This window comes from Panthera tigris, chromosome C1, assembly GCF_018350195.1.
Source record: "Panthera tigris isolate Pti1 chromosome C1, P.tigris_Pti1_mat1.1, whole genome shotgun sequence".
In the NCBI taxonomy this organism is placed as follows: Eukaryota; Metazoa; Chordata; class Mammalia; order Carnivora; family Felidae; genus Panthera; species Panthera tigris.
The window spans coordinates 133842174-133857703 of record NC_056667.1 but is presented as its reverse complement, the minus strand read 5'-3'; the positions used below and the strand labels follow the sequence as shown (position 1 = coordinate 133857703).

At 37.9% G+C, this 15530-nt stretch overlaps 1 protein-coding gene across 1 annotated transcript in view; it reads left to right on the top strand.

The window, feature by feature from the left end:
- The window catches only part of GTDC1 (glycosyltransferase like domain containing 1), a 297275-nt gene that overhangs the window by 179395 nt on the left and 102350 nt on the right, over positions 1–15530 (top strand). Inside the window, exon 7 of the mRNA XM_042994400.1 lies at positions 11679–11780. Coding sequence (XP_042850334.1) covers positions 11679–11780 — 102 coding nt within the window. The remainder of the gene's footprint in view (positions 1–11678; positions 11781–15530) is intronic.

Here is a 15530-nt window from a genome sequence, read left to right as displayed (position 1 = left end):
AAAATACATGGTGTTCTACATGAAAAGTTGGCCCTAATCATTTCTATTCGGCTGTTACTGTGAGTGTCTCCTACCTCTATATTGCTAAATAAAGAGAATATGTGCATTTTGCTGCAGAACAACACATTTTGAATTCTCCTCAAATGCAGGTTCCCATGGATAACTAGCTGGAGGAGAAGAGAAATGGCAGTCTGAGCTCACAGGTGAAATCCCATTATAGGGGCTTCCATGAGACGGTACATTGTCTTATAATGCTCAGATATTATTCTAGAGAGTAATGTTCTAAATAGTTTAAGATACCATAATAATTCAAAAGAAATGTTCTTTCTGTCCAGATAGAACGTAATCAGTCTGCCTCCTGATGTATAGACCACAGCCCCTGTACTTTAAGAATGTGGGTAACATAGAATGAATGAAATCCCATGCTTTTACCTGTCTCCTTTATCTTTTGCCAGAATCAGTTACACCAGTTGCTTTTATTCTTCCCTAAAGTACCTCTTTTTATTTTTTCTACTTCTTGTTCACTGAGGCTTTGGAATTAGGTTTCTTTCTTCCTTAAGTCAGTGTTTTTGTATTATGCTTCAATGAAGTATCAGGTGCTGATTTTTCCTTTTTTATTTATGCTTGAAGACTGAAAAAGGGACTCTTTTACTGAATTAGTAATGAAAAATTATTTTTATAATAAGGTCAACAAAGCATTATTACTGTAGGTCATTGGCCAGGACTCAGAAACGTTTTAATTATAGTATATTTCTTACAACAATAATGACATTTGGCCTGTGTTAAATTTCCCATTAGCTTCTCCGCCTGATTTTCATTAGGAGTACCCTGAATTCAGGGCTTAGATGTTAATTTTCATGGCACTTGAATGTTTTATTCAGATTTACTAAAGCACACTGATCCTCTTCCTAGAAGAAGTTTTGTTATTAGGGAATGGCCAATTCAAGGAGGTTTTCAAAAGTACAGAAATAGTTTCAGCTCCTCAAGAGCTATCATATATTTTTCTTCATGTTTTTACTTTATTACTCAGCCTTTCGAACATCAGTTACTGATCAATATTTCTTAGATTTTGAGGGGGTTTTATAATAAAAATGAGCTGCTCTGAAATAGTTTAACATTCAAAAACAATATTTGACTAATGTAAATTACATGCTTACTCATTTCACACATCAGAATTCCAAGGAATTTTACCAATGCATGTTTTCTCTTGATACATCAAATTGGTGTTTAAGTAGTACAAGCATTTCACATGGTGTTTTTAAAAATGCAGCAACCATGAGGAAAAATAAGGATCTTTGGTGATAGAAGGTTGCAAATGACAGAAACCCAATCTCAACAAGTTCAATCATATTTTCAAAGGGGGGGGTGGTAATTTACTCGATCAGATTTATGAGTTGTATAGGGTTTTTCTGGGGTCATTCAGGGCTAGAGTTATGCCTTTGACCATGTCCTTCAGATTGCCTTGTTCCATGTGTTGCTTACCATGGCCTCTCATTGTTCCAGTCTTACATTCCTGACAGCAAAGTATCTTAGTGAAGAGAGAGATGTTGGCCAATAGCACTGCCTGGCAAAATATCCCCAAAATGCCTCTGATTGGCTAAAACAACATCCCTGAACAGCAGCCTAGGGCTGGATGGGTAATGTTTGGCCTCACATAACCTTTCAGGGTCCCCCTTCTGCACCTTGGGGGAAAGGTTGTAGGAACCAGTCTGGTCAAGGAGTTGGCTATTCCTGCACCACATGGAATGAATTTCTCATAGGAAAGAGAGATTCTGTTATTAAGAGTGAAACCATGAGAAAGTCTACTTCTTTCTAACTCTAGGTTTTATACAGAAATTGAGGATAATAACTGTTTCTACCCATCTAAAAACTCAAAAAAAAGTTACCTATTATTACAATGAAATGTTGCAATTTTTAGATTGTTGCTATGATTCTTAGAGACAAATTAGAGAACGCTCAGTAAAATACAGTTTTTTGCCATATTTATACATAAGAAGGATACTATCAACAGGATGTACCTCTGAAGGTGAAACAGATAATTAAGCATAGAAACAGTATAATAACTGCTAGCATTTAGAGCTTACCCTGTGCAGGTTTCATTTTTAAAAAGAGTCCTGTATATTAACTCTTAGAACTGTAGTCTTTATTAGCCAGGTTCTAGAGTCAGATTGCCTGGGTTTGCACCTCACAGCTTTCAGGTCATGGGACCTAGGGCAACTCTTTAACCTCTTTATGCTTCAGCTTCCTCATCTGCCCAATGAAAGCATTAATAGCAGCTACTCCATACAGTTTACAAGGAGGTGAAGTATATCAGCACCTGGGACATAAGCAGCACTCAATGAATGCTAGCAGGGGAGGAAATTTTGTCATTTATTCTTATCTTCAACATCATCATACATTATGATCTACTAATAGGTTCAACCACATGATTCAGTGGTCACTTATATTGAAGATTTAAGTGTATAGCTTTATGACCAGTGATTTTATTTATAAATATATTTATTTATGTGTTTATATAAATTTATATATATTTATTTCAGGCCATCTAATTAGTGGGGCAATTCAAAGAAAATGCAGAAATCAAAGGAATTCATCGATTCCCAAAGTAGCTTTGCTCAGAAGGGAACCACAGTAGATGTGTAGTCATTCAAATTCTCTTACTTTGATAAAAATCATATTGCCTAAAATATGAATTATAAAAGAAACGCAGAGTTCTTGGCACAAAGTAAATACTTTGTTGTCTTGAACTCCTCAACTATAAAAATGAAAGGATGTGGTTTTAAAATATTTTGACCTTATTTTTCCAGATTACACAAACGTTTAAATTTTAAATATTCATACTGAACAAGGACACTGTATTAAGAACTATAACTTCAAGGTTATCAGAAGAACAACTTGCTAAAACAATATTACTTTACTATATGATGATGTGATTCTCTAAGATTATTTTTCAAGTAATTTACCTAAAGGTATTTCAAACCATTATTAAAATGAAAAAAAAAAGTCTTGATACTCATATTTTTAGAAAGAAATAGATTTTATGTTTATAAACATTTTGAAAGCTGTGAAATGGTAATTGTTAATTGTTTCTGTTTACATGCTTGGACATTAACAGTTATTTTGGAGTCAAACTCACAATATTTTTGAAAGCTTAATTTTCAATAATTTTCTTTTCTTAAAAGACAAGTCATACAATTTCTCCACGCAGAGATGTTTGGTTGAGAATGATGTAAAAATTATAGCCTAGCAAAATAGCTCCTGCCTGAAGAGATTACAAATTCTGGTTGTGGGGAAAGCCATGATTATGAGAATATCTAGATCTGATAACAATTTCATCCTTTGATGAAGATCCTTAGATAAAGTCTTATACCTACATAGTCTGTATTTATGCATTACATATATTCACTATACTCAGTTTTTGTTGTTGTTGTTATTGTTTGTTTATTTGGAGTGGAGCTAAGTCCTACAGATCAAAAAGTTTTACGAAATTCTTTTCTACGACTCCTTGGGAACTGATGATGAAATGAGAAATCATAAAATGTAGATACTATTCCAAATAAAGAAATAAAAGGTTTTGGGCACAGAATGGTGAATAAAATTTACATTCTGGTGATGGAGACTAAAAGTAGTTTAAACTAATGTTGGATACTGTTATGAGCTATGAAGTAAAGAAAATAGGGTAATAGGAATAGCATGATGGGCCGACGGGGGGGGGGGGCCGCGGGGTGGGGGGAGAGGCGGTGGCGGTGGTGGGGGTGGGGGTGGGGGTGGGTAGTAGCTAGATCAGAAGATGATTTGTGTAGACTTCTCTGCGCAGATAGCAACATTTCCCCTAATAATGAATGACCTGAAAGCAACAGGGGAAGAGCACTCCCAGCAGAAGAAATAACAAATGGACACATTCTAGGAATGGTAATAGGCCCAGGTAAGAAAGGGAGAGGTGTAGGAAACCAGGCTGGTGAGGTAGGCATTGCCTTGTAGTAGTGATGGTTTAGATTCGTTCTAAATTTACCAGGAAGCCATTGGAAAGTTGAGTAAGGGCGAAGCATGATTTGATTAATTGGTAGACTTGAGAGAAGACTGGCAGTAGTCCAGGCCTGAGATCATCGAAATCCAAATCCTTCATTTCTTTCTTTCTCTTCCATAACCATGCCTTCTTTCTTCTGAAAACCCATAGCTCACTCTTCCTTTATTTTAACAGATATTTATGAAGCCAACAGAGTGTGCCAGATGGTGTACTAGATGCTCTGATATAAAGATGAACGATATGTGTGTGTGTGTGTGTGTGTGTGTTTCCTATCCTCAGTGGACAATCTGTGTTTGCTTGAGTACAGTTGGAATCAAAGGAGTACCTAAATCTTCTTGGGGAAGAGAGGAATGGCTTGAGCTGGGCCTTGAAGGATGAGTAGAAATTGACTAGATAGACAAAGGGACTTATGAGAAGAGTATTTCAGTCAAAAAAGAGAGAAAGTGAAAAATTGAGACACAAAAAAACTATGACATGTTCACTGACAGACAGATAGTTCTGCAAGGCTATGATATGTGGCTGGAATGAGTGCAGATGAGGCCAGCTGAGCAGTCACAGGCCAGAATGTTTGCTGTGCTAAGGAGCTAGGTTTTATCCTGTAGGATACGAGAGCCAGCAAGCAAGACACTTAACCAAGTGGAAACAATAATCAGCTTTCTTCATTAGATGTCAGAATGTGCTGGAACTGATGATGCTGAATTGGAGAAAACTCTTAGAAGGTTATCATATAGTCGAAATGGGGTGCTAATTGTCTGTACTGGAAGAGATGAAGGGGTAAAGGGTAGAGGAGACCCTGAGGCTGGGTGGCTGTTTATATGGGGATGGCTGAGTGGAAGGGAGACAGAGGTGGAGCCTCCAGTACAGATGGTACCATCGAACAGGATAAAGATGTCAGGAGACAAGAGCAGCACTGTTGGGAATAGATTTGACCTCAAGAGTCAGGACCGGGAAGCAGAAGCACCTCTGGATATATCCAGTTGGAAGCTGGATTCATGTGTTAGACCTCTGGAGAGTGTAGGAGCTAAAGGGAAAGGTTTCTAAACCTGTCACAGTATAAAATAGATGCTACAAATTGGTGTTATTTAGGCCCTGTAGATCTCTGAAATATGTTTTCTTTCTTTTCATTTGAACCAATACTTAAAACTCCGTGGCTTTCACATAATAATCGACACCTAATGATACTGGGCCTGCATTCCAGGACAGCAACAATATTCTGGCTTGAGAAAGAGCTGTACCAGTTGATATTAGAATACATTTTTTTTTTTTTTAACCAGAGTGCCCAACCAATTCACTTCACCTATTTATGTCACCTGCTTGGGCCCTAGAATGAAAGAGGAACAGGTTCAAAGATCAAAGTGCAAGGGAAGACTGGATACTGGAAGAAGAAAAGCCTTGGAAGGAATGGGAGGAAGTATTTCTCCAAAAGTTTTTAAATTTCTTCTTTTACTTTCTGGGTTTTCTCCCTAGACTGCTTTTTATAGCCTTCTCATCGACCTCTGGTAGCCTGCTGTCTCTGAACCGTGCAATCTATTTTGTTCATGTTAGAAAAGCTCTTCCTAAACATTAGGTCTTCCGTATTCACTATGGCCCATGAATAGTGTTTCCATGTGGGAATTTCTTCCTAGCACTTACTGGGAAATTTATGTTTTTCCAAATACTGAATCCTGAAAAAAAAATCACTTGAGAAATCTGGAGAAGATACTATAATTCTCCTGCAGTTATTAAAGCTTTAAAAGTCAACATAACACTGTTATTGGTTAGAAGAAACCCACAATGGTCAAACTGAAATTGCAGGAAACAGTGACACGTAGGGTTGGTTGAAAGTGAGATTGCCATTTCTAGGCACTGGGACTGGGCCATGTGGGCCACAAGCAGTCAGGATCATCAGCATCTTCTGAGAATGTATTTAATGTTTGGTCTCCATAGGAGACCGCAAGCTCCCTGAGGCCAAGGATTGTATGTCTAATCGTATCTCTAATTTACCTTTGGCCCCTTGCCTTTTACGCGTTTAGGTCTCTCAGGTAGTGTTAGTTGATGAACAACAGGTAGTGTTAATTTAAAATAGGAAGGGCAGCACTTTTTAAGAGAATGAACGGATGGATAAATGGAATTGTCCAAGAAATTTTTCTAATATATTGAAAGTGAATTTTACAATTTTATTATTTCTATCAATTTAGTTACCATATAGCCAATTAATTTGCCTTAAGTGACAACATATACACACATGCATTTTATGTTTTTCTAGTCATATAGGAAGATTCAATGTCATGGTCACCTTGGTATTTAAAAACAATTTGTAGGCAATATAGATGCTTTTAGGATCATTATTAGAAATTGACTCTAACTGCCTTTGTTCAGGTGTTACACGAAGGTATAATTTAGGATGTGTCTCCAGATGGAAGTTAAACCATCTTAATATACGAAATTCACCTTGTTAAAAATTTCTTGAGAGAGAGAGGGAGAGAGATTGAGATTATTTTGCCATTGCAAAATGTTTTATTGAAAGACACTTGGGATGGTTTGTTAAGTATTTTGAAAAGTCCTTGGATTCTTCAGCACCATTGCTTGCTCTGTTTTTAGTAGATTCTCAAAGTCAGGCCTCCCGGGCTCCCTCCAGAAAAATGGCGATTCATTCTGGAGCGTGAACTCATAGGCTTTCCTCTCCTCAGCCTCATGTGATTCGGTCTGTTGAAAGGAAGGAATATGAGCAGACTGGGCCAGCCCTAGAGGAAAAGGAGGAGGATTTAAAGATGACCATTTATTCATTCAACTCCTTTTGAGCACTTACTATGCACCATGCATGTTCTGGGATATAGGGATATAGCAACAAACAAAACAAACTCAAATCTTTACCGTAAGGGGTTTCCATTCTTGTGTGATGGTTGGAGGGAAGAAAGGCAGAAGATAAACAAGAAAATGTATATGAGATAGTGAGGAATGCTATGGAAAAGTATGATGTAGGAGGGGTCAGCAATGCTGAAGTTTAGTAGGAAGGTTTGATTGGCCACCACCCTTCACTGACAAGTCTCAGGATTCATCCGGTTTGTAGACATGTTTTGTTTAGACCACACGGCTGTTCAAGAATACCAAACCTTAGTTAGTTCTCCACATTTAAAAGCCTTGACATTGCACATAAAAGTCCAAATTTCTGGCTTTGCCTGAAAACTCAGAAGATATGGCAGAATTCCAGCATCAGCTAAAGTTGAGTACTGGCTGCTCCCTTTAAACGTGGTGTCATAAAACGTAGTAAAGTATATCTAAGTATAATAATACTTACACAAAATAGCACTTACTATGGGTCAGGAGCTGTCCTGAGGAATTTGACACGTACTGACTAATTTAATCTTTAAAACAAGAAGTGAGTGCTAACATGAGGCACACAACGATGAGGTAACTTGCCCAGGGTCACAAAGCTAGTAAGTGGTGGGGCCGGTAGTTAATCCTGGAAGGTCTGGGTCCCAAATCCAATTCTAGCTATTACATACATGTCTCGTTCCTTGCTGCCACCTGGTGAATTTTCATGCATTTATATTTGATGAGGCTGAGATTCCAGGTGTCTCTAAGGATCCAGGCGTGACTGCCTTAAGATCCAGAATAATCAGGGGCACCTGGGTGGCTCAGTCGGTTAAGCGGCCGACTTCGGCTCAGGTCATGATCTCGTGGTCCGTGGGTTCGAGCCCCGCGTCGGGCTCTGTGCTGACAGCTCAGAGCCTGGAGCCTGTTTCAGATTCTGTGTCTCCCTCTCTCTGACCCTCCCCCGTTCATGCTCTGTCTCTCTCTGTCTCAAAAATAAATGTTTAAAAAAAAATTTTTTTTAAATGTCTAGAATAATCATAAATTCATAGATAGACCTTCATAATAGTTCCTTCTCAAAGGGTAGGGGGCAGTAGTGTCATTGATACATGGCAGGGTTGTGCCCACTTGTCTGCCTCCTGCAGATGAATCCATTCCTTTAGGGCTGGCCCTGCCCTTGTGGGCAGTTCCCATGAATGCCCCTGACCTTCTTGCCTCACCATGTTTCCTGATTTGCTTTACACAATTGCCTTGACTTCCTCACAAATCCTGAGATAAGGATAAAAGGGCCACAAAAGCTATGCATTTTTCTGAGTAAAATATCCAGCACGATGAAAGATGAAAGCTAATAATCGTTTCCTTTTTTCTTTTTTAATTCCTTTTTTTTTGTCCCCAAAATCCATTTGAGTCATAGGTTTTTAGAAAATAAAACTCTAGAGGGTTGTGTCTGTGTGTGTGCATGCGTGTATATGTGCATGTGTGTCCATTTCAGGGAGGTGAATGCTTGTCACCACTTAAGTGGTGATGTTTGACTTCAAAGGACAAAAAGCCATCCATTACCTATATATTAACAGTGATGAAACTTAGCAACAATAAATATTTAGCAATGCATGAATCCTCTTTTACCTCATTTACAGACTGATTGGAAGGTTTTCACAACTCAAGGGACTGAAATTTGGCATCTATTCTGCTAGCCTAAGTTCATTTTTTTTTTTATCTTCTTCCTTTTCAAAAGTTGTTTCTTAGTTACAGAACATCAAACATAAGTTGGGAGTAATTTTGAGTCTTCAGGGGCCAAGTTTGGTTTTTTTTTAAATTTTAATATCTCTTATTAAACAATAGCCTCCAGAGACAGATATTTATTATAAGACACCATCTCTAAAATTTATATTATTGTCAATGTGTTTGATCAATGGATACCATACTTGTCAACATTTTGAGCTTATGAAGGAATTGGCTTTAAAGGGATCCAAGCAAGGAAGGGTCAGTAGTAAATGGCACTACCAACCCGGGGGTGAGGGCTGGTATCCTTCTCGGGAAGAGGGGGGTGTGTATCTCAGGCAGTAGTTGGGGTACTGGTCGCAGAACAGTTCAGCTCAGTGCTGTGCCCATGGGCAGGAGTCAGGACTAGTTGAGGTCCAAAGGCTATGTCAGCCCCATAGTCCAGGCTAGGTCAGACCTCCAGAGATCATCATCAGCCTTCCAGTAACAAAAGGCAATAACCCTCACGCCCAACTCCTTATTGACCCTAAATCTACACCTCTTTAACATTTCTTAAACAAGACGTGATTTATCTAAGAACATGAATGTTAGCAGGCTTTTGTTCTTGGGGATGCTGCCACTTATTAGCTGTGTGACTTTGGGTTCACCTACTTAACCTCTCCGGGCTTCTGTTGCACAGACTCTTTTGTAATGTGAGGGTAGACTAAACGATTTCTAAGGCACCTGCTGGTTCTAACATTCTGGGAGTCTCTACAAGTCAGTGGGAAAATAGAATTCCCTATATAGTTTTCCTTTCATAAATATATTTATTAGAACATAAGCAAAGAACTTTCTTTGTGCTGAGTCTTCAGATCATGGGGCTTCGTTCTTCATGTCTTCTAAGGACCTTAGCGTGGGCAGGGAGATTTTGTTTTAACATCATTTTTTGGTAGAGTGTCTATAGCCCTGCCTAAAATAGTTTGTTTTCTTCTAATTTCTTGACACAAAAAGGGATAGCCCTAATGTTCCTCCACACGCTGATGGGCCAAAAGCTTTTGGACCCTCTTGGTCTGGCCTTGACTAAATGAAGTCCAGAAGAAGCACCTGTGTTGAACTTACATTCCCATTTTGCTGAACAGAGCTGCCGTGCTAGAAAGAGGAGGCTGTGGTGGAGACGGAAGCCCTGCTCTCAAGTCCTGGCCCCACCATTCTGAACCTCAGCGTCTTCCTTCTGAAAACAAAGGTGGAAACACCAGGGTGCAGTGAGGATCCGTACACTAGGATGTCTCTTTCACATCAAAGATAATGTAATTAAGCTCTCAGAAAAAAAGTACATATATGCATATATATCTGAAACAAAATATATGTATATATGTATCTGAAACAAAAGTTTCCTGGAACAGTACACTTGCGAGTAATTCTAATTCGTTTCAGTGTTTTCCTTTCTCTTTATGTTATCTACTTCATTTCTTTTTAAAATGCTGATCATGACCCACTAAATTGATTTGGTCATGAAAACACTGACCTAGCACACACTTGATCATCTTCTTTTTCCTTGGGAATACCAGAGTTCGGACATGAATATGTATGTGTAGTATCATTGCATGACCAGAATCATCTCCCCTATGCTGGGAGCCCATGTGTATTCCTTTAAAATAAGGGAATGAGTACCAGCTTTACAGATATAGAATTAGGAACTATTCTGGCTGGGGGGTCTTACTAGCTGTGTGACTTTGAGTGAACTACTTAACCTTTCTGTATCTCAGTCTCCTCTCGTAAAAAACTTGGATAATGATACCTATCTCACTGGATGAGATCAATGTATGCATGGTGTTTAACACAAAGTAAGCATGACTTAACCACTCACTTAAATGGTAGCTGTTATTAGCCATTTTGTCAGTAAGCCTTTGCTCTTCCCTTCAGGATATTCTTTGGACCCACTGAGGTTTGTTTTCTTGACCCCTTTACTAATGTAATCATCTCCTTGCTGGCCTTAGGGTTCTGCCACCAGATCAGTCCATCTTGCATAACAAAACCAGATTAAGTTTCCACAAACACCACTGCATTTCATCACTTCACACTCCCTGTTTCACCCTGTTGTTACTTTCCTATTGCCATGCAGGTCCTGTAAATGCACTTTTAAGCCTGCTATTTCTGACTCCTCTCAGTGACATCAGCATGACTTCGACATTCATTCCTCAGCAAACGCTTTTCCTGAGGGTCCTATGCACTGGCATGGCTCAGCTTCTGAAGAGTCAGCAGTGAGCACAACAGTCTGCCACCCCTTTGGAGTAGTGAGGACACTGGCAAGAAACAAGTACACATATTCCCTATATAATGTACAACTATAGGTGATTTGGGGTAGTTGTAAGTGATATGAAGAAAAAGAAGGCATGTAAAAGAGAATAAAATGTGAACCTATTTCACCTTCTTAAAACTTCTGCTGCAGCTTAAGTGATCTTACACCAGCACTGGGAGGCAGGCCCTCCCACTCAGATGGGCCTCCACCTTTTCTTTGCCCTTCAGAGTCCTGTTGGTTCTTCACAGCTCAGTTCCAGCCCCTCCTGCTCACCCAACCTCGAAGTCCCCTCTGTTTCCTCCCGCAGCATTTTCTATCCCAACTGCTTTTTATTCTACTTTGTATTATTATGTCTCACCCATTAGATTATGGGTCAAAATAGCACGTTCTTTTGTGCAACTCTCAGAGTCCTATCATGATACCTCGTTCATGGTAGTGATCAGGAAAATGCAGTTGTTGGAAGGGGTATGAGGAAATGGGTGTTTTCATACCTGGTTGTTACAATTATGAGGCAACTTGGCAGTTTCGATCAAAATGTGTAATGTGCATCCTTTATGACCCAATAATCCCATTTATAGTTGTCTTTCCTAAAAACATGCTAGCGTAATTTTAAGATGAATGTAAAAGTATGACTGTAATCTTTTTCATTACTTTTGAAGTAGTATTTTAGAAGCAACCTAAATATCTATTAGTATAGATTATGATATACACATTCAGTGGATTGCTATGTATGCTACTGTTAAAACGGATGAAGTAGGTTCATAATTACAGATCAGAAAGATGTCCACGATCTCATTACATGAAAAACAAACAAACAAACAAACAAAGCTGAATAACAATATGTATACTTTGAAACAGTGAAGACAACATCAACTGTGGTTGGGGCCGCACAACTGCACTGACTGAAAGGAAAATGAACCAGGTTTACCGATACAGCTGTCTACTCAAAAAAAATAAAATGTAAGTCTATTTGGGGGAAGGATTTATAGATTCGTATAAAAGTTAAGGTAAACTGTTAAAACTCAGTTACTATCATTTTAAGAAGAATAAAGGAAAAGTGGATTTTTAAAAAACCAATTTCCCTTTTTGTCTCACAATTCAAGTTGTAGGTTTTATAAATCTGTCCCCCTTAACTGCCATCATTATTACTAACATTTAATCTGTTGAATCATGCAGACGTCTCCTCTCAACTATTTTAATACTGTCTATACCATTCCCACCAAGGAGAAGCCCAGCCAGTACTTACTTCCATGCAGTAGTGGAGAACTCATTACCTACTAAAGCGGTTGACTTATTTTTGGACAATTCAGATTGTTACAATTCATTTTTCCCTGGAGCCAAAATCTTCCTCCTTATTGCTTCATTCATTGTTCTTCTGCTTCCTTTTGAGGACACACAGAACATTTTTCTCTTGACAGCCTCTATAAAACTTGAAGGTAGTTGTATTCTGTGTGTTCTCACAATTTACCTTGCTCTCTCTGTATAGTTGTTTTTTTCAATGTTTTTTTCTTAATTTATTTTTGAGAGAGAGGGAGACAGAGTACAAGCAGGGGAGGGGCAGAGAGAGAGAGATAGATGCAGAATCAGAAACAGGCTCCAGGCTCTGAGCTGTAAGCACAGAGCCGATGTGGGGCTCGAACTCACAAACTGCGAAATCATGATCTGAGCCAAAGTGGGATGCATAACTGGCTGAGCCACCCAGGTGCCCCTATATAGTTAATTTAAAAAGATCTCTTAGCAGTTCTGTTTTGTCAGCAGAAAAACAAAATTATGACAAGGAAATTAATCAGTTTTAATTTTGATTAGGACTTAATTCCCAATTTAGATATTATTATTATTATTATTACTATTATGATTTGGTAAGAAGATATTTAGATCTGTGGCTCTCTGTACATGTTCTGTCTAGTTTGTGGTCTTCCAGAGCAGAGCATTTTGTCTTATAAATCTTTATGTTCTCCTTGCCTCTCACTCTTACATTACCCATAATATGTTTAAATTTATTATGTACCTACCATATCTTTTTAAACAGATGGATTAATTCATTGTATCTACCTATGTATACAATAGATTTCTTTTAATATACTAAATATAATTTTTGGCTCAGGTCTTCCAAATCTAGGAAATGTGGGTCTCTGATTTACCATCAAAAATATTAGGCTGCTAATAGTCAATGTAACTGTATTCTGAATGGGAATGCCACAGTAATTCCTTAGCTATTAAAAAAGAATCTTTTTGACAAGTAATTGATAAGTAGATTTATATAGACTATGTCTTTTAGTCCTAAGAAATGAAGTTTAAAATCTCATAAAGTTTCTATTGAATATCTATGTAAAGTTTTTCAATGACATTATACCCAGTTTGGATTTAACTCGCTGATGGTTAATGTCCTATTAGTAGATGACTTATTATTTTACTTATTATGTATATATTTTTACCAATTATTGGCATATCTTTTTGTGGCCATTACATTTTATTGATAACAGTGAAAATCAAAATAAGCATATTACTTTAAAGAATAATTTCTCAAAGTCATGTATCTGTATCTTCAAATCTTATTCTATGTTTTAGCTGCTTACCACAATATTGACAGGCATCTGATTGTGTGGCCTACTTCTAATTATAGATATAGGCTACTTCACATGGAGCTGGATATTTCTAAGAGACTAAACAAAACGTGTAATGCTGTGAACAAGGAAAACAGCAGCATGTTTTTACTGTAAATTGACTGTTGTCATAAACAATAATTATCAACACAGTGTTGGTATCATGATACTGTCTTGGGCCTCATCATTCAAACTATTTCTCTTTGTATTTCACTGTGATTTTTTAGAGGGGGAAAAACCCAACAACTGTCAATCTAATCATTATATTCAGCCTACATTACCAAGCAAAACATATTTACAGCTAGATCTACACTGTTTTTACAAGTTTATTAAAAACATGTGTTGCCCACTGCCAGAAATAGCTACAGCAAATGCTGACACCAGTAGGCAAACTGTCTCTTCACTTTCTTCTGAAGATTTAGCTACCCCATCACTTTAACTATGAGTTATAAAGTAGATGTTCCTGTGTGAAAATGTGTATCATAGATAAGAACTGTGTGTGTGTGTGTGTGTGTGTGTGTGTGTGTGTGTGCGTGTGTGCGCACGCACGCACACACGTGTGCACGGGTGCACACGGTAGGGGGCAAGTGCCCACACTCAGAGGGCAAAGCGTTGGAGATGGTGGGGATGTAATAATAGAAGGGCTTAGATGAGGGGAACCAGGAGATCATGGCACTCCTTTATACCATTGAACTGGGATCAGAGGCTAACAACTAATGAAATAAAGTTAAATCATGCGGCCTTTGGCTATTTGGCTAATTTTAAAGAAGCATAACATTACCCATGGTATACTTTAAACCTCCATTTATGCTCTGTGTAGAAATTTAATTAATTTTTTAATAATCTTAGTTATAATAATTTATTATGTAATTATTGGTTTATTGACCTTCCACACAGCTCCACTGCCCTCAAATAGCCTGTAGACCCCACATGACTCTCTCTCCCTTGTTTGCCACTGCTCCTAACATATAGTAAGAGCTCAACAAATATTTGCTCAATGACTGAATATTTAAAAAAATGGAAGGACCGAGGAAGGCCCATTTTCTATATTTAGCATGTAACCATCCTACATTATTCTTTCCTTTCTCTGAATCCTGTAGTCTATGTATATTAATCACTCAGTTCATCACTTGGCTGCATAACGTATTATGTTACTCCCTAGCTATTTGAGAGATGTACATCTAGCTCCACATTAGTTTATTGACTCTCTAGGGCCTTTGTATTATTTCTTTTCAGCAACTAATCTGATGAGGCATCCACTGGGCATTTAGTACATACTTTGTGTCTTCACTGTGTTAAAATAGATTTCAAACCAATGTGAGAAATAGCGTTCTATCATCTGGTCGGAAACATCAGTCTATTTCATTCTTCAAAGACTCCGTGAACTTCCCGAGAATTAATCCAATGGCACAGAATGATTTGGTATTTTCCTTAATAGTTAAGAGATAACTTTCCACAAGTTGCAATTGCTCTGCATTGTTGAGTGAGTGATAATGAATTGGTTTTCCATCTCTTGGTGGCACAACAGGGTAAGTTCAAGAATGTGAAATATATTTTCAAAATGAAAAGCAAATGTCAATTTCTTTATAATCTCTTTCTAATGATGATAGTAATAATAATAATAGTAATAATGATAATAATAAACAACTCTGGAAGGGTGCTACCATAAAATGTTACTAAATAGCTGCGAATACCCAGTTGTACATGCTGCTGTCATAATTAATTTACAAAGCATGTTGAACTGGTCTAACTGCTTGCTTTCCCCTCTGAATATGGATACTCATTCAGGCATTTATAGAGGTGGTACTGTGCAGAAGGAATGTTGGCATGCCTTGTCATTAAAATCCTCAAAGTTTCCCAAGACCTGCAGTTTTCAGTTAAGTAGTTAATTTTTTTTTTCTTTTTGTCTTATTGTTTTCATACCATGCTTTGAATAGAAGGATTAAGTGCCTTATTGTCTCTCTACCAGGAAAGGTAGTTTGGGACAAACAGATGAATGGCTTTACAAATGGAAACCAAAAATCTTAATCTTACTATAAAAGCGTAACAGGAAACCGCTTTAGCATTTGGTTAGCTACTATAGTATATATACATAAGCCAGATAAAT